Source organism: Carassius gibelio, chromosome B6, assembly GCF_023724105.1.
Source record: "Carassius gibelio isolate Cgi1373 ecotype wild population from Czech Republic chromosome B6, carGib1.2-hapl.c, whole genome shotgun sequence".
In the NCBI taxonomy this organism is placed as follows: domain Eukaryota; kingdom Metazoa; phylum Chordata; class Actinopteri; order Cypriniformes; family Cyprinidae; genus Carassius; species Carassius gibelio.
The window spans coordinates 16,110-36,087 of NC_068401.1; the positions used below are offsets into that span (position 1 = coordinate 16,110).

The following is a 19,978-nucleotide window of genomic DNA, read 5'->3' on the forward strand; positions in this document are numbered from 1 at the left end:
CCAGGGAAAGCGTCATGGCTTCTTATTGTTCTTTGTTCCTTTAAGGAAGTTGCCATTCAACTTCAACGGTGCATTAATGCCATCTACTGTTTTGGAGCTAGACAGAGCTAAACTGTAATAGAAGAGCGACTTCTAAAGCTCTTCTACCCCTCCCCTTTAATTAATAATAATGATTTCCAAATCTGTATTCTATATCCTATTTGCTATACCAGTGTCCTTCAGGAAGCGAGATAAATGAGTGCTAATATCATTTTAAGTTTTTTCCCATGAAGAAGTTCCTTAAATGAATTTCTTTGCACTCCCAAGTTCCTTATGTTTTCTTTCATCTTTATCCTTTCTCTCTCATATTTTTGGCATTCAAGTAGGCTACCGCATGTTCAACAGATTCAATACGGTCACAAAATTCACATCTTCCTGATATATGCTTACCTAAGATGTGCAAGCACAAAGCACTTATTTAACCCACAATGTCCAATCCCTAGCCTATAGCGAAAATTATTTCTTTCCTTCGATTCCTTCCAGCAATCTTCCCTTTCCCAACTTTTTTGTAATCTATATAAATGTCTCTCTATCCCAACTACTCTTCCACTTTTTCATAATTTCTATCTAATTTTCTATCAAGCTTTATTTACTGAGATTGATATTTCAACATATTATCTTGCCATTTCATTTCCTTTAACCCCCACATGTGTTGGCAGTTTTCAATAGCACCACATATCCATCCAAAACCCTGACTTTTAATCCTTTCATGCTCCCATCATACCTGCATTACTACTAGAGTGGGGTGGGACCTACCATGTGCTCGTAGCTTTGCCCAATAGTTAGCTGCCAACTGTTCCCTCCTTGAATGTAAAGGAATCTCACCCATCTCTACTTGCAATGCCACTGCTGGTGATGTCCGAAAAGCCCCACTATCCTAAGTGCTTGGGTTTATATTACTTCCAATTTAGCCAGTGTAGTTCTTGCTGCATCTCAATGTAATATACAACCATAATCTATAAAAGACTTAATCAGTGCTCACGCCCCACTCCACTCCTGTCAGACACCTCATCACATTTAATACTTTTTTACACTTTACAATAACTTTCTCTATGTGACCTGTCTATGTTAACCTAGCATCAAAAATGACACCCAAAAACATAAAGGGCTCTACTTTCTCCAGAACATGTCCATATAATTTGAGATTAAAAAGAGTCATGGGCTTAGTCAGCTGACATATGTCGCCCGTTCCTTGCATCCTAGAAGTTGCATTACTGCCATCTACACCAATTACAACATTGAATCCTTGTCATCAGTCTTGTATTTTTAAGGAAGCAGAACAGATATTTCCTTCCATGTCCAGTTAGTCCTACACTTTCCGTTTCTTTTATTATTATCTTTCTCTCAGTTTCATATTTCCTACACACAGTAATCACATGCTCAACTGTTTCCAAGGTTTGACACTGATCACAGAATCCAGTTGGCTTTCCTATAATAATGAGTGCGCTATTTAATTTACTGTGTCTTATTCTTAGTCTGTTCATTATTGTTTGCTGTCTCCTATTTTACCCCTCTGCTTTCCACAATAACAACTCTTTAAAAAAAAAAACAAGTATAGATGTTGTCCTTTTGTTTTTTGATCCCATTGCTTCTGACATTCCTTAATAACTCTTTCCCAAACAATTCTCTTCCCTTCTGATCTCGACAGCTTTATGTTTGTGTCTATAGTTGCTTTTTTAATCGCTAGTTTGGCTAATCTGTCAACTCTCTCCTTTCCCATTATTCCTTTATGTGCAGGAATCCACATTAATACAGCCTCTGCACTGTTCTGCTTAATTCTCAAGTAAGTAACCATAATTTCATAAAGCAGCTCTTGATGGTTTCAAGTGTTTTGTCCAATTTATTTTGTTCAACCCATTCTAAAGCAATTAAAATGGCATCAACTCAACAGTATACACACTTAAATAGTTTGAGATCCGCGTATATATATATATATATATATATATATATATATATATATATATATATATATATATATATATATATATATATATATATCAGTACATGTTGCAGCCCCTGTGTCCCGTAATTGAGTCTTTTAATCCATCTGTAAAAATGTGTTTATACTTATGGTACTTATGCTCCTCAAAGTTTATAAACTCACTCAGCAAATCGGTATGTTTGTTGCTTATCTTAATATGTCATGTGTAGCTGCAGCTATGCACAGAAATTTTCAGAAGCTCTCCAATTCATCTCAGTTGCAGTTAATCGGTGACCTAGAGAAATCTTTGACAAGATCGTAGGTTACATTAAATGTTTGTGCGAGAACGCACATTATCTTGAGGAGTATTTTAAGTGACGCTGAGAAAAAGGTTAATTTCATAATGAAATTATCTTTTTAGACACGCTGTCTGGGTGCTGTTGCTTGCTCTTATGTGGTCATTATTATTTTATTGTGTTCCATTGCATGTGGAATTATTATATTTAGGACTTTATTCATTAAGGACAGACTGTAATGGATTTTCTTTTCACTATGGTGATGTCTAAATTTCTCTGGTCCGTCCATAGGTTAGAAAGCATTCACACAGAGAGGTCACTGGCAAGGAGCGTAGCAGGTCAATCCGTTTCTGAAATCTATATTACAAATCATTTTGGTCTGTTGTGAACAATAATTAATTATATATATATATATATATATATATATATATATATATATATATATATATATATATATATATATATATATATATATATATATATATATATATATATATAAAATCATTAGGATAAAAGATCATGTTCCATGAAAGATACCGTTCAGTGTTTCCTACTGTAAATGTATCAGAACTTTTTTTTATTATTATTAGTGATGTGCATTGCTACTATATTTGTACAACTTAAGGCAAATTTCAAAATATATATATTTTTTTTTTATCTCCAGATTTTCAAATCTGGTATCTCAGTCAAATATTGTCCTAACAAACAACATCAGTGGAAAGCTTATTTATTCAGCTTTCAGATGAAGTATAAATCTAATAAGTATAAAAAAAATCGACCCTTATGACTGGTTTTGTGGTCCAGGGTCACATACCGGTATTTCAAAATTCAAAATTACTTTGTTGTCACCTCTACTTAAACATTTTAGAATATTTAGGCTATAAATAAACACAGTTTTTCTTTATAGTCTCTACAGACCGCTTTTTAAGAAGAGCAAAATTATTTAATCAAGTGAAAGGGAAATTCTGGGTCTTGTAGTTCTTGAATATGTCAGAATATTGAAATAACCGTGGCATAGCACAATTGAAACACAGTTTCCCAGAATCCCGTCGTACTGCACTGTTGACAGAGTCACTCGGCGAGCCGAAAAGAGACGAACATCGGGGCGATGGACCGCTGCTGGACTCTGTGTGAGGAGTCGGGCTAATAACTTTCTCAAACTGAGGACGAAACGTTTGGGAAAATACCAGGAACACTTTTGCTCCAACTTCGTCGGAGAGAGGTGAGAGAGAGATTACACAAGAATGAATAGACTATTAAGAGTTTTGTTCATGAATTATGGTTAATTAAATATTTATTTAATCTGCGGGAGAGCATCGCGCGCCCTGCTGAACCCGCCCCTAGGTTACAAAAACTGTCATGAAAAACTCGAATATAGAACGATTAAAAAAGATACAAACTCAACAAGGAAGACAAAAGTGTGTCATTTGGCCGGCGCTGATGTTTAATACTGTTTAACGCAATAATTCACAACAATGTTAAGATGAAGTCAAGAAGAGGTCTGGTTCCGTTCGTTTAATCGCATTTAGGACACGCAGTTCATAAATGCCTCTGCTTTTCACAAAAGCGTTTGCAGGATAAAGTTAATGTGTACATGTCTAGTCTCATTTCTGGCTTTCTCGTTTTGACATTGTTGTCAAGGGTAGAAAATTTAATCAGTTTCTGTTGTCAAGACGGACGACCTGCTGATCTTGAGCAGATAAGATGGGACAGAATCTGCATTACGCTTGCCATAGCATCAGATGAAGCTGCAATAAGACAACTATATATATAATATAATATAATATAATATAATAACGAAAAACAGTATGTTTTTTGTAGGTAGAAAGAAATGCACATGCAAATCCCTCCTCCGCACATCTCTGTCTCTCTCTCTCTCTCTCTCTCTCTATGCATATTAACGGTTTGGTTGGCTAATCATTTGTTAATCAAATCTAGTAGTAACAGGAAGAATCTGTGGTGATAATACTGTCGTCAGTGGAGTTACATGGAACAGACAGTAGGCCTACAGTATGCTCACAAATCCTGTTTCTTTTTGTCATACAGCAAACCCATTTCTTATCAGATGTGTCTTATCAGTACATTTCCATGTCTTAATGTCTTAATATGTTGGATAAATCACAATTTTTTAAAGTGAACAAAAGGTTGCTTGGGCTAGTAAAGTAAAAATGTGAAAATGTGTGATAACATTTACAGAAATACTATGAGAGTAAATAATATAGTATTTATTTTCGAAATTATCACTTTATTAAAACAGAATAAATACTTTTAGATAACAAATTCATATTATTATTATTATTATTATTATTATTATTATTATTATTTAGCACTTAGCTTCAAAGGAGTTGACTGTTTTGAGTTAATTTAAATGGAATCCATTGTTGTATTTATGGTTATAAGCATTCAAATTTATTTTGGTATGTTGGTTCAGTATGTCAGTTGCAAATTTGACACTGAATGTTTATTTTTAGTATGGTATTCCAGTGCACTGGACTTGGATGAGTGTCCAGCCAGTTAAGTTAATAAATAACTTGCCAACTTGTCATTTGCCAGCATCTGGTAATCAAAACTCAGCAGAGGAATTTGTTTTTGGGATAAACTGAATTTGAAATGAGAATTTGAAAAGTAATGATATATATTTAGGATGGATTCAGCTTAAACAATATTAACAATATGAAGATGCAGCAGTCAGTTTTAGAGTCCTCAACTTGTCGTTCTTCACATCATGGGTTACCAATGATTGAATATTTGATATCACATGTTGTTATTTAGTTCATATATTGGGCCGCTTGTGGTTTTAAGCCAATTATGCCGTCTTTGAAGACATCAAATTGGTTTAGACATGAACATTCTTTCTTTTTTTCCCTTTTTTTAATTTCTGTTTGAAAAGCTCTCCAGAACCTTATTTATTTATATATGTTCTATTTGAAAAATGTTATGTTTTTGTATTATGTGCTATAGTGAATGACACATCTAACCACACATAATACATATCTGTTGCTTTACTTTAGTAAGTCTATAGGTCTTTTTATGGTTAGAGCTGCTGTTACGCTTGTTTGTTTAATGATAAACCTGCACACATACCTTGTCATGACCTCTAACCTTTGCAGGTGGTGGAGTGGTTGCCATGGTGGATAAAATGTCAAGTTTCCTGCACATTGGGGATGTTTGCTCCCTTTATGCTGAAGGCTCTACAAGTGGCTTCATAAGCACTTTGGGGTGAGTTGACTGATACTCCCTGTTATAATATAATGCTTTGAAATAGCATTTTCATAAACTTTTAATTGAAAGTGGACATTTCAAATGAATTTGTTCCAAGAGTGATAATCACAGGAAATAAATGATTAACAAGCAGAACCAGCTCATTTGTTAGAGGTCCACATACTCTTTTTCCATGAATTCCTCAACATTAACCCCTTCTGTTTTCTGCTGACAAATATCTTAAAGGAATTCTTCACCCCCAAAAACTGGCATCATTACACTCCCTTGTGTTTTTCTTTCTTTCTTGGAACACAAAAGGAGATGTTTAACAGAGTGTCTAAGATTATTAAAGCAATCCTTTCAGTGAGAAACTACATATTGTTGACACTCTTCATCAAAGAAACCTATGATGAGACTTTTGCTATAGTGTACGAGTATATATTGTAAAAATATGAACTAGTGCTAAATATCTTCTGTTGAGCTCCTTGGAAGAAACCAAGGTAATACAGGTTTGGAATGATGAAAGGATGAGCACATATTCACAGTTTTTTAATATTTGGTTGATCTAAACCTGATCAAGATGACATAAAGTCTGCTGTGGTTGAATGCTAATCTATGATGTGTAAAGAAGAATAACCAGCTGTCATCAGTTTAACCGTGTGTGTGTGTGTGTCTGTGTTTGGCTGACTGGTCGTGGAATTTGGAAAATGTCCAGTAAGCTACTTTGGGCCAAAAAAGGCTAAATACAGGCACACACTCACAAGTGCACTGCACACCATTATTTACACACTCAAATACGCAGATGCACTGACAAACCAAAAGTACAAACATCTATAGAGTAACACTCGTTTGTTTCAATCAGGTTGGTTGATGACCGATGTGTTGTCCAACCAGATGCAGGGGACCTGAACAACCCACCCAAGAAGTTCAGGGGTGAGCAGTTTGTGTGTGTGTGTTTGTGGATGTATGCTGGTTTATTATTTTTTAGTTAAGACAGGAAGTTCAGTTACTTAAACTGTTCTTTGAAGTCAAAGGACATACGTATCTTAGAGAAAAGTTTATCATTTCTATGAAAACCCCTTAATTTAGCAAATCATCCTTCATTCTTTGGAATTAATAAACTATTGTAGTTCAAAGCTTGCTCTGTATTATTGTCAAACAAATCTTTGAATCAGTGTCAAACAGTCTGATCTCATTTCAATGGACGCTTACTTTGCTGTGGAAATTGATACCAACACAGTTAAGTGCAGATCTACTTAGTTAAAGGACTTGAAAAATGATTGTACTTCAAAGGCTGTGTGTGGTTGAGGCTGACTGCCCTCTAAACTTCCCACTTCACTCAAAATGCATCTGCTGGTGATACCGAGAAGCTACATCAGGAGTAGGTGTGTGAGTACATTATACATCAGTGTGTGCTGGTTTTCATCACTAGTTGGCTACTGAATATTAAAGGAATAGTTTGTCCCATAATGAAAATTTTAAGATTTATTCCAAGTCCTCTGAAGCTATCCACCTTATTTTTCAATGCCATTGAATGGGCAAGACTTCCTGTTCATTAGCTGTAGGGAAACAACGAAAAGAATAATAAAGTGCAGTAAACAGTAAAACTGTTTGCACCACAAACCAGTTTGTTCATAATTAAGGTAATATATAAAAAATATTTGGTAAGATAATCCAGTGTGCAATATCAAGTGACAAGCTGTTTTGCCACACTGTTTTTACGGGGGAAAATAAGGTTAATCATTTTTCTTTTTTTTGAGGAAAAGACAGAAATCGAAGAAATTCTCTTAAATTTTATACTGAGTTATATACAAATAGTTACATACAGTTACATACTGTGCATATACAGTCCTAACATCATGAAATACACTTAAATATTTAAGAGCAATTTGGGGTTGGTATGATTTTTGAAGGAAGTCTAATATGCTCATTAGGCTACATTTAAAACAGGAAAAAAATAATGTTATTGCAATTTAAAATATTTAAACTTTAATGTAAATTTAATAATAAATTATTTCAGTTTTTCTGTTTTTTTTTTCTGATAAATAAACCCTGCACAGTGTGCTTGAGTCTGTGATGAAGGGAGGGAGAGAAAGAGAGATAATTGTCTGCTGGTCAGTGGGCCTCAGTAGAGAGGAATGCATACTATTTCCTTCAAATATAAACACACACCAAAGCAAAATGGAAGCATGTGATGGTCCGTTTTCTATTGTTATTATTTTATGAATATATTTCTTTTGTTTGGGTAAACATTCATTTCAAATTTAAGATTGGCTTCTGGCAAATGATAAATGATAAACATAGACTGGCATTGAAGGAGGGACTGAGCTATGTCATAGTGGCTTGGTGTGAGGAATCTTTTAAATTAACCAGTACCAGTAAGCAACACCCTGACAACCACCCATAACACCTTTGTATTAACATTGTGAGCATTGTAGCAGTATCCTTTAACCTTTAATATTAAAAATATTGCATTTTTTTGTAATCAGACACTCCTAAACCCTGTTGTTTTTATGTGAGAGCGTGTTCTACATTCCTCTAATGACCCCAGAGCTTTTTGGTGTTTTATCAGCCCAATCTGCAGAAAACTGGAAACAGTGACCAGATTCTCTCTCTCTCTCTCTCTCTCTCTCTCTCTTTCTCTCTGTCAGTCTGTCTATCTTTGACTCCCCCTCTCTCCTTATTTGGTAAGACTGGAGTTCTCCTGGAAAGAAGAAGTGCATTTTCACTTTTATGCCTGTAGCTCTTTTCTTATCACTTTTGAAAATACTGTCAGTGTGTCTCTTCAGTCATGTTACATCCTCTTGAATTGTTGTTTATTTTTTAAATTAAGCTCTATGAAAATGTTAGAATTTTTTTTTTGCTTCTGATCTGCTTTTCCTTTTTTAACAGTTATACACATGTACACTCAAACCACACAGACAGAGTTTACATATTGATTTTCATACTGATTTCCATTCTTACCATTTATGATCACCTTATCGTCCTCATCAGCAGATCTTGAAAGCTGTATGTTTCTGAAATACAGTAAATGTGTGGATGTGAGGTGTTCTATCTGTCGGTGCTAGACATGATATGTATGTTCCCTCTTTCTCTTTCTCTCTCTCTGTAGACTGTCTGTTCAGACTGTGTCCCATGAACAGATATTCTGCACAGAAACAGTTCTGGAAAGCTGCCAAACCTGGCGGAACCAGCACCACAGAGACTGTTCTGCTCAACAAACTCCATGTGAGTGCGAAGCATAGTCTTTTCCCTAAGTGTGAGAGCTGTATTGTTTATATTAATATAGGGAATTCCACTCGCTACTTCAGAATAACACTGCTCATAATGCTGGTCTAGAATTGGTATCCACACCTCAAATGATTATCTGTTGGCAACCCATGGACATACAGAGTCCCAAACCCATTAGTAACAACTATCCTGAGAATACAATGTTTAGTTAAAAATTAATTGGTGGCAGTGACAGATGTTTTCTTCCATATTGTGATGCACATCCAAAGGAAACCGATGACCAAAGAGATAAAACTGCTGGGTGGGGACTTGGTTCTGTCCATCAGTTTTTGATAGATGGAGACTGTTCAGCTGAATGTGAGCTTGAAGTCGATTGTAAGAAAGGGGCGGGTTTGAAGCAACTTAAATTATTGTCAGCAGACAGTAGTTTTTTTGGAGTGTGTCACAAGATTGAGTTATGACATTTTGCTTAGGAATTTGGGAGGTCAAAAAAAACCCAAAAACTTTAAAGGCAGCAAACATGATAAAAAAAATCATTTCCAAGAACTGGAACTGATAAACATGAAATAATTTTGATTTATGTGTTTTATTTCATGAGAATATACTGCTATTTGTGAATGGCTGTCAATGGAGAAAGATTCATCACCATCCATCCACCAGCAGAGGCTGACAGGGCCTGCTAACCTACCAGACCTTGAGCTCTAACACTTATGTACTCTTGAGAAAAAAAAATACCTTAGATCACTGGAAACTTCATCTTACATTATTTGCTGTATTTATACACAAAGAAAATGTATCTGATTAATTTGAATGTAGTAGATTATGGTTGCATCCAAGTTCATCCAAGAATGTAAAGCATTCCTTTACAAATATCTTTCATGTCCTCAATAAAATCAATACACATTTATTATATTAGTTGCCTACCATGCTTATAAAAACAAATCTTGCTTAATTCAGCTGGATAATTATAAAGTTGGTGTAAGTTATTTATGTGATTGCTTGGCTAAATTAGCCAGCCTCCTAGATTTCATGACTTCAGTCTGCAGTTAGTTCACTCTGCTTATGACCTTATATAAACACAGAATGAAGAAAAGTTGCTGACAATTAAAAAAGATGTGCTTGTAAATGAAACCGGTTGTGAAGAATGCTCTGTGGGCCATCTGAACAATGTTCCAAGACATTAAAGAGAGCAAAGTTTGTTTATTACTCAACAGCCTCTTTTTTGGGGGATGGTTCAGCAAGTTCAGTATATTTATCAACTTCTCTGAAGCTTCCTCAGATGTTCTGAAGAGCTATAGTCACTGCACATGTTTACTTGGGTTTCTGGTGTTCATGTGGGAAATACAGGTTTGAGCCTAGCCTGCAAGAACACAATTGTTTTAATTTTTCTCTAATTCTTTTATTCCTCACATATGTTTTTAGCATGCTGCTGATTTAGAAAAGAAACAAAATGAATCGGAGAACAAAAAGCTTTTAGGAACAGTCATTCAGTATGGCAATGTCATCCAGGTAAATCCTTCACAAGCACATGAGCACAAGTATTACTTTAGATAATATTTAAATTGCATGTGTAATACAGAACATTTTAATATGTAGAAATTCAGACTATTTACCCGTCAAATAAATTGTGTAATTGTTCACGTACATTTGCAGCTTCTCCATTTGAAGAGTAATAAGTATCTGACGGTAAATAAGCGTTTACCAGCTCTTCTTGAGAAGAACGCCATGCGTGTAACCTTGGACGCTGCAGGAAATGAAGGCTCATGGTTCTACATCCAGCCTTTCTATAAGCTCCGCTCTATTGGAGACAATGTGAGTATATCATCAACCTCTGCAAAACGGGCACGCTAATATTGATTATTAATTTGATTAATTGGGCAGTCCTGCTTCTTGACCTTACATAAACACCAATTAGAGTTACTCTTGTATTGTATCTGTGTGTGTTAATGTGTTTTTCAGGTGGTTATTGGAGATAAGGTTGTGTTAAACCCAGTCAATGCTGGACAGCCACTACATGCCAGTAGCCATCAGCTTGTTGATAATCCAGGATGCAATGAAGTAAAAAACACATATACACAAATTGCTATGTTAACAAAGATACTAGTGTATTGCATACTGTACATTTTGTACTGCATATCTTAAAATGACATTTTGGACAAAAAATTCTTAAATCTTGCAGTCTGGTTTCTTTTTTTCTTTTTTTGTAGCTTTTATTACTTCTTCACAGTATACATACTGGATACTGAAAATTTAATAAATTTAGATAAATTTAATGATTTAATAAAAGGAAATCTCTTGAATTTATTTGTTTTAGTTTATTTTAATGCTTGTTTTATGTTATTTTAATTTTCTTTGGGGTCTGTTTAGGCTCAATAGGTTAAAGCTGTATATTTTTCTCTTTCAGGTGAATTCAGTGAACTGCACCACCAGTTGGAAAATTGTTCTCTTCATGAAATGGAGCGACAACCAGGAGGTTGTCTTGAAAGGAGTATGTTGTGTACACATCCACACTGCACAAACAATGACCTTCACTTTTTTAAGGCCTATATTTGACTAGAATAAATATTTATGGCCTTTTAATTAAATACGTTTTTATCAGGGTGATGTGGTGAGGCTGTTCCATGCAGAGCAGGAGAAGTTTCTGACATGCGACGAACACAGAAAAAAGCAGTATGTCTTTTTGCGTACCACCGGGCGCCAGTCTGCAACCTCTGCCACTAGTAGCAAAGCACTCTGGGAGGTTGAGGTAATTTTAGGACTTAACTTTGTGAAGTTGAACAGATGCTTTTTTGTGTGATTTTATCAGCTTGGGAACCTAAACCGATGTTTGGATGCTTTTCAGGTGGTTCAGCATGATCCCTGCAGAGGCGGAGCCGGCTACTGGAACAGTCTCTTTAGGTTCAAACATCTGGCCACTGGCCATTACCTTGCTGCAGAGGTTAGACCTATATGTTACCTGCAATAAGAGTTCATGACACAAACACACATGCAAATACATCAGAGTGTGTCTATTTATGTTAGCAAGAGCAAAGAACGTGATTTTATCTAATTGTTCTCACCTTATTGTGATCATGTAAATCCAAACTATGAATAATAATGCCTGGAGACCCATTCCTCTGTGAGTGGGTGTTTGAGAGTATGTGTGGCTATATTTTTATCTGAGCTCATTCTGAGCCATTTGAGGTTCTCTTTACCTTGTTGATCTTGTTTCAACACACATTAGTTTAGCCAAAACGGTCATTTTGAATGAGCAACTGATCAGTTGTTTCTCTCGCAGCTGGATTCAGAGCAGGAAGTGATGCGAGCACGTGTACGCAACCCTCAGGACAAAGTAATGTACACATTGGTGTCCGTTCCTGATGGCAATGACATATCATCGATCTTTGAGCTTGACCCCACTACCCTGAGAGGAGGAGACTCACTTGTGCCAAGGTACAGTGAGATTGTGACTTGTGACTTCTGATTAAGTAAATATGTATTAACCATGCTGTATTTTGGATTGTACTTGTCAGAAACTCATATGTGAGGCTCAGGCATCTCTGCACCAATACATGGGTTCACAGCACCAACCAGCCAATAGATAAAGAGGAAGAGAAACCGGTCATGCTCAGAGTGAGTTTCTGTCTGTGTGTGTATGACTGTAGCTTTGGTTTATGGATCCTTTGAAGTGTGTCTCCTTCACTCTATATTTGTTTCTCAGATAGGAACATCTCCTCTGAAGGAAGATAAAGAGGCGTTTGCTATAGTGCCAGTTTCTCCAGCTGAGGTTCGCGATTTGGACTTTGCTAATGATGCTAGTAAAGTCTTAGCTTCCATTGCAGCCAAACTGGAGAAGGGCACCATCACCCAGAATGAACGGAGGTAGAGGTTACATCCATCTATTCATCCATGTGTACATCCATCCATCCATGTGTACATCCATCCATCCATCTATCCATCTGTCTGTCCTTCCATTCATCCATCCATCCAGCCATCCATTTGTTTGTCTGGCTTTCTGTCTTTCTTTCAGCAATCTAGTCACCCATTATGACCCGTCTGTCTGTGTGTCCTTCTATTATTTTTTCATAATTTTTTTTATTAATCCATCCATTATCTTTTCATCATCTATTTTTATTCTTTCCATCCATCCATTTATTCATATCTTTCCATTTGTCTTTATTGCTTCCACCATCCAGCCATCAATTTAATCATCCATCCATCTGTCATCCTTTCACTTTTTCTTTTAAAATATTTATTCATCTTTTCATTCATCCAATCATCCGTCCATTTGACAACTTTCCATCCATCCATCTCCACATCTGTTCTTTTCCTTAATCCATCATCCGTCTATCCATTAATTTATCCATCCATCAATCTTTTCATCATCCATCCATTCATCTGTCCTTCCTTCCTTCAGTTCTTTCTTTCCATCCATCGATCCATTTGTCCACCTATCCTATCCTATCCTATCCTATCCTATCCTCTGTCTCTGTATTTGTCCTTCCATCCTGTCTTCAACCATTTATGTATTTTTTCATTTATCGATACATTTGACCTTTTTTAAACCCATATTCTCATCTTTCTTTACTTCTTTGTTCTTTTTGTTTTTCATCCATCAACACATCCATCTCTCATTTTTTCCTTCCTTGTTTTTTCCTTTAATTCTGTCCATCTATAAATCCACCAATCTACCTGTCCTTTTGAACTTCCTTCCATCATTTGTCTGTTCTTTCATCTGTCCAGTTGTCCACTTTTCTTTGTCCTTTCACCCATCTATCCATCCATTGTTGGTTCACCTGTGATTTATTCCAATTATTCTTTGAGTTCCTTCAATTTCTGCCTTCTACTGTGTTTTTAACCCATCAATCTTTATGCTAATTGTTTAAATCTTCTCACACTTACAAAAACATGCATCTCACCATCACTGTCTTACACAAGGTCAGTGACAAAGCTGCTGGAGGATCTGGTGTATTTTGTGGTGGACATTCCCAGCAGTGCTCAGGATGTGCTGGAGATCACAGTCAACAAACCTAACAGAGAGCGGCAGAAACTCATGAGAGAGCAGAACATACTCAAACAGGCACTTACTATATCACACCTTAGGTTTGTTCTAAAACATCTCACTAACATTTAAATGACATTTTAATTTATCTTGTGCTGCGACTGACCAGATATTCAAGCTGCTGCAGGCCCCATTCACTGATAGTGGGGACGGCCCTATGTTGCGTCTGGAAGAGCTCGCAGACCAACGTCACGCACCCTTCCGTCACATCTGTCGGCTCTGCTACAGAGTCCTACGTCACTCACAACAGGACTATCGCAAAAATCAAGTAAACTAAACTACTAAAATAAAAATAAAAGCAATGCAAATCATTTGTAACGCTACTGGTACTACAGTACTCACAACCCCTTATATATTCTCTCATTCTCTGACTTTTTTTCTCTAGGAGTACATAGCAAAGCAGTTCCGCTTCATGCAAAAGCAGATAGGATATGATGTGCTTGCTGAAGACACTATTACAGCTCTGCTGCACAACAACAGGAAGCTTCTAGAGAAACACATCACTGCGGCTGAGATAGACACCTTCGTCAGCCTGGTCCGCAAGAACAGAGAGCCCAGGTGTGCGAAAATATATTTGCATAAATGTTCTTGGTCATTTATATTTATTCATTTAGCAGACCCTTTCATCTCAAAGCAACAAACAAAAGACAAATGTTAGAATAAAAGTGATTCATCTTAAATACAAACTGGTACAGAGATGCTGTAAAATATATGCTTTAAAGTAAGACTTTAGAACAGTAGAAGTGTAGTAAGCTGTTTTTCGATAATTGAATGACCTGACTAAATTTGTTTTCTTTGTCCATGTTTCTCTAGATTTCTGGACTACTTGTCAGATTTGTGTGTGTCTATGAATAAATCCATCCCTGTCACTCAAGAACTCATCTGTAATGCTGTGCTGGACCCAGCCAATGCAGACATCCTCATCGAAACCAAGTACACTGACTATTATGTTATGTACATATTTAGAACAATACATGATTTTAAAAAATACTTTTATTTAACAAAGTGGCATTTAATTGATTAAATAGTGAGATTGAAGACATTACAATTTTTTTTTATTTTAAATAAATGCTTTTCTTTTAAACTTTTGAAAGGTAGTGTAGCAGAACACTATATATATATATATATATATATATATATATATATATATATATATATATATATATATGTTTGTGTACATAATATATAACTAATATAATTCAGCAATCTCAATATAGAACAGGCAGGCAGTTACATGACTGAGGGTAAATGAAAAAATCCTATCACCACTGATTCATGCCAAAAAGTTTGATGAAATGCAAGAGTTAAAAATGGTGAGTGTATTATTGAGTGAATGTGTGTGTGTGTTTGTATGTCAGGCTTGTGTTATCACGGTTTGAGGTGCCAGGAACAGTGCTCGGCGAGAGTGTGGAGGACGAAGAGGAGGATGAGGAGGAGGTATGGTTGTTCTGGAAGGACAGTACAGGAGAGATGAAGAGTAAGAGCATCAGAGAGCTTGCACAGGACGCCAGAGATGGACACACAGAGGACCAGGATGTTATCAATTATTACAGGTATGCACACACACCCACACTTAAATGCAGTGTGAGGAAAATGATGCAGAAATGTAAAAATAACATCCATATGTCAGGTATCAGCTGAACCTGTTTGCACGAATGTGTCTGGATCGGCAGTACCTGGCCATTAACAAGATATCAGCACAACTGGATGTGGATCTGATTCTGCGCTGCATGTCAGACGAAGACTTGCCCTTTGACCTCAGAGCCTCATTCTGCCGCATGATGCTGCACATGCATGTAGACCGAGACCCCCAGGAGCAGGTTACCCCTGTCAAATATGCTCGGCTGTGGTCTGAAATCCCTTCTCAAATTGCCATTGATGAGTAAGTGGTCACTTTAGAATCAGACAAACAGTGAAAAGCATTTTTAGTAAGTGGTCAGCTCATTGGCCAGTCATTTTTATGTTTCTGACCAGTTATGATAACGATGGGACATCACGTGATGAGGTAAAGGAGCGCTTCTCTCAGACGATGGAGTTTGTGGAGAATTACCTGCAAAATGTTGTGTGCCAGAGTTTCCCATTTTCAGACAAGGAGAAAAACAAGCTCACTTTTGAGGTGTGTCAACTCATGAAAGTTACATCCTTGCATCTTATTCACTATTATGTGCACATTAGGCTCATTATAGATCACACTATATAAACCAATATTTGTCTTGCACAATTAACAATGTAATGTGAGCTTTGCTTTAAAAAAAATTTAAAATGTCAACACTTTTCAATTTTTTACTGTCTGTTCTATAGGTTGTGAACCTAGCGAGGAACCTTATCTATTTTGGTTTCTATAACTTCAGTGACCTGCTAAGGTTGACCAAAATCCTGCTGGCCATCCTGGACTGTGTCCATATCAGCACTCCCTTCCCCATCAAGCTGCCTGGAGACCGTGGCAAAGGTCAGAAACACCATTAGCTATGGATATTAACTCCAGGTGGTAACAACATCTTAACTGATTTATTCAAGTCAAACAAATGAAAACATGTTAAAATATTACTTAAAATAAGGATAATATATTTATAAAAATTTAACATTTAGGGCTGTCAGTTTAACATAACATAATTAGTTATTAAAAAAATAACGTGATTAAAATATTTTAGCACAGTTCATCTTACATTTCATACAGTTGACAAATATGACACAGGACAACAAAGTCCCTGTATGAGTTTTTGTCTTATATTTATATTATATGATAAGCAATATCACACAAGCAACGAGAGCAATATCACACGAGTGCTGTTTTTGTCATGAAGAACACAAGTGCAAATGTGATTTTATATAACAGTTCAGTAAAAAAGAAGTTTGTACTGTGTGAAATTTGAACACGCTTTTTGTTTAATTTTTCCAAAGAAAATATTACCTATAAAGCCTTGGCAGAACTGTTGTGTGTCTCCGAGCTACACAGCAGTGTTTAGTTTCTGAATGAATCCGTGTTTTCAATGAATCGGGTGAACCAATGGTTCAGTAGCCCGTTCACAGAGAAAGCCTTTTACTTCATTCCTGAATGAATTAGCCGTTTGAACGAATCAACTCATAAAGACATTTTGTACTCAAATAATAAATGCTGTTTTGTTGCTGTCTGATGTGTAGTGACAGATCCACCGTAGTGCTGTCAGTTCAAGACATGTGGCTGGACGAAGTGCACGTGAACTGATTGTCTCCGCCATTTCAATAGCAGTTTCAGCATAAAATAAACATGAAAAGAAAGTGTACATCTTTATATTTCAAAAAACTAATTGGAGCAGAAATATAATAATTTAATTGCAATTTTATTATTTTAAAAACTTTGACACAAAAATGAAAATTCTGTCATTAATTACTTTGCCTCATGTCGTTCCAAACTCGTAAGACCTTTGTTCATCTTCAGAACACAAAGTAAGATATTTCTGATGAAATCCGAGAACTCATTGACTGTCCATAGAAAGCAACACAACTGAAATGTTCACAAGCCCAGAAATGTAGCAAGGACTTCTCCTCCTTGAATGAAGATCTTACGGGTTTGAAATGACATGACGGTAATTAATTACAGAATTTTTGGGTCAACTATCCCTTTAATTAAGTGTCATTAAAGTGTTTGTATACAAATAACCTTCAGTATTATAGTAATGTATTTCCAACTGACTCTCATGTGTATTTTTCATGTGTACCCGACTATTTTTAGAGTCTAGATTATAAAGTTAACGAAATAGCTTTCACTTTAAGTACTAAATACGTCAAGCTGATTTGCTGAAAAATTTCTTATTTGAAAGTGCGCTAACGTTCTTATTCTGACCATCTCTATAGGAAGTAATGTGATGCGGTCCATCCATGGAGTGGGAGAGCTGATGACACAGGTGGTCTTGAGGGGTGGGGGATTCCTGCCAGCCACCAACCACAACCCTCCAAACAGAGATGAAGTCAAAGCCCAGAGTGAACCTCAGAAACAAGACATACTGGTGATGGACACCAAACTCAAGATCATTGAGATCCTACAGGTGTTAAAACCTAGTCTGTAATTGGATTGTAATTACATACTGGTAAAAAAAAATGTATAGCACTGTAAGTCGCTTTGGATGAAAGCATCTGTTAAATGCATAAGTGTATGTGAATGTAGTTCTGTTTAAATCATTGTTTGAGAAATTCATGGTCTGAATGCCCAGGATATGCAAACTTGTTGCGTTTAAGTTAAACAAATCTTTACTGACTGTCTCATTTTTATGTAGTTCATTCTAAATGTCAGGTTGGACTACAGGATCTCCTGCCTGCTCTGTATCTTTAAAACAGAGTTTGATGAGAGCGTCTCTCAGACAGAGCCGTCTGTTAACCAGGACTCTCCTTCCAGTGTTCAAGGTGAAATGAGCAAGTGTATGTTTGTGTCAGTATCAGCTGGTATGGGTAAATGTTGTCTGAATAACCTCTGCCTTTGTTAGGAGCTCTGGACTTTGAACACATTGAAGAGCAAGCGGAGGGGATTTTTGGAGGAAGGTAAGAAGGTTGTGCTCTTTGATAATTTGTGTTATGTTTGTGTGCCGTATGTGTGTGAATCTGTGTGTGTTTGTGTATCTAGTGAGGAAAACACCAGGCTGGATCTTGATGATCACGGTGGCAGGACGTTTCTGAGGGTCTTACTGCACCTGACCATGCATGACTATCCTCCACTGGTGTCACGAGCCCTTCACCTCCTCTTCCGACACTTCAGCCAGCGGCAGGAGGTCTTACAGGCCTTCAAGCAGGTATTCGTTCATTCATTCAGCCTTTTCGGTATTCAGTTTTACACAGTATGTTTTGTAGTAGTTTCAATGAATTTAAAACCTTTTAATGAATGAATGAGGCATTTATATAGTGCTTTAATATGTATTACTGCTTTTTACAATAATATCGGGGGTCTTCACTCACCCACCACCAGTGCCAGCATCCACTTTGATGATGCAATACTGAGTAATAAATGATGAGTTTAACACATGTGTTTATGAATCATTTACCATATATTTCATATCATATATTGGTTCTTTTTATATTTTTCACTTGTATTGTGTTATGTTCACATATGGCATTTTATCTATTTTAGGTTCAGCTCCTGGTGACCAGTCAGGATGTGGACAATTACAAGCAGATCAAGTCAGATTTGGACCAGCTTAGGTCTATAGTAGAGAAATCAGAGCTGTGGGTCTATAAGAGACAGGGGTCAGACTCAGGGCTGGACGCTGGAGAGGTTGCCAATGCAGCGCACCACAAGGTCTGGATGCGATCTTCTTATTATTTGTCCATAATTCACTTTTAATAAAACCTCTGAAACGATAAGATTCAGTATAATCTCTCTTTTCAGAAATCTAGTGAATTATATTATGATTGGATATTATATATTATATAACTGTGATGTTATTTTCTGCTCTAACAGGGTGCCATCAACTCAAGCAGATCAGACAAACCCAAAGTGGAGAGTACCAGCAGCTCAAACTACAGAGTCGTGAAGGAGGTGGAGTGTGTTTATGTTTTATGGAGTTTGTAGGCTTTGACAAGCAAACAGAATGTTCTGTGAAGTATATCTTTTGTTTGTTGTTATATTTGTGTGTGTAGATCCTCCTGAGGTTGAGCAAATTGTGTGTTTTGGAGGGAATCTCTGGCAAGAAGAATAAGAAACAGCAGCAGCGGCTCCTCAGGAACATGGGAGCTCACAGTGTGGTCCTGGAACTGTTGCAGATCCCTTATGAGAAGGTGTGTGTGAGCCTTTACGTACCTGAAAAGGTTAATGTTAATCACTGATTTATGTATTTACATTTGTGCTTGTTACATTTTAGGGGGAGGATGTTCAGATGCAAGAGATTATGACTTTAGCTCATCAGTTCCTTCAGAACTTCTGTGCTGGAAATCAGCAGAACCAGGCACTTCTGCACAAACACATTAACCTGTTCCTCAACCCTGGGGTGAGAGCATTAATACAGCAGTTTAGTTGAATTCAGTACTTTAGTGGATATAGAATATAATTCTGTAACAATTGTTTTATCTCCATGTATGATGTTAACTGTAGTGGGCATATATAGATCTCCTTCATTAAGTAGTATATTTTATGATCATCTAAGAAATCTTTTTATTTTTATTGTACAATTTAATATAAATTGGAATGAGAAGTCAAATAGGAAAAAGCTTCAGGAGATAGTAAGTCATTTTGACCTCATACTCTTAATCCAGGGCCCCACTAGAATCACCTCTTCATCTGAA

At 36.5% G+C, this 19,978-nt stretch overlaps 1 protein-coding gene across 1 annotated transcript; it reads left to right on the forward strand.

The window, feature by feature from the left end:
• The first annotated feature begins 3,328 nt into the window (after positions 1 to 3,328).
• Positions 3,329 to 19,978, forward strand: LOC127959006 (inositol 1,4,5-trisphosphate receptor type 1). The gene is made up of 29 exons (XM_052558010.1): positions 3,329 to 3,478; positions 5,367 to 5,475; positions 6,320 to 6,390; positions 8,570 to 8,685; positions 10,111 to 10,197; positions 10,342 to 10,500; positions 10,648 to 10,746; positions 11,093 to 11,176; positions 11,288 to 11,434; positions 11,531 to 11,626; positions 11,966 to 12,120; positions 12,201 to 12,300; positions 12,389 to 12,549; positions 13,606 to 13,747; positions 13,839 to 13,997; positions 14,115 to 14,287; positions 14,543 to 14,662; positions 15,088 to 15,282; positions 15,360 to 15,611; positions 15,704 to 15,845; positions 16,031 to 16,178; positions 17,564 to 17,754; positions 17,983 to 18,109; positions 18,190 to 18,244; positions 18,327 to 18,492; positions 18,828 to 18,995; positions 19,158 to 19,235; positions 19,337 to 19,474; positions 19,558 to 19,978. Exons 2-29 carry the CDS (start codon positions 5,384 to 5,386, stop codon positions 19,711 to 19,713), a joined length of 3,777 nt encoding a protein of 1,258 aa, XP_052413970.1. The 5' UTR covers positions 3,329 to 3,478; positions 5,367 to 5,383; the 3' UTR covers positions 19,714 to 19,978.

Coding starts and splice junctions, on each gene's coding strand:
- LOC127959006 (XM_052558010.1), top strand. CDS start 5,384: ATGGTGGATAAAATGTCAAGTTTCCTGCACATTGGGGATGTTTGCTCC. Junction 13,748..13,838: donor AGCAGAACATACTCAAACAG/GCACTTACTATA, acceptor GCGACTGACCAG/ATATTCAAGCTGCTGCAGGC. Junction 18,996..19,157: donor CCAATGCAGCGCACCACAAG/GTCTGGATGCGA, acceptor CTGCTCTAACAG/GGTGCCATCAACTCAAGCAG.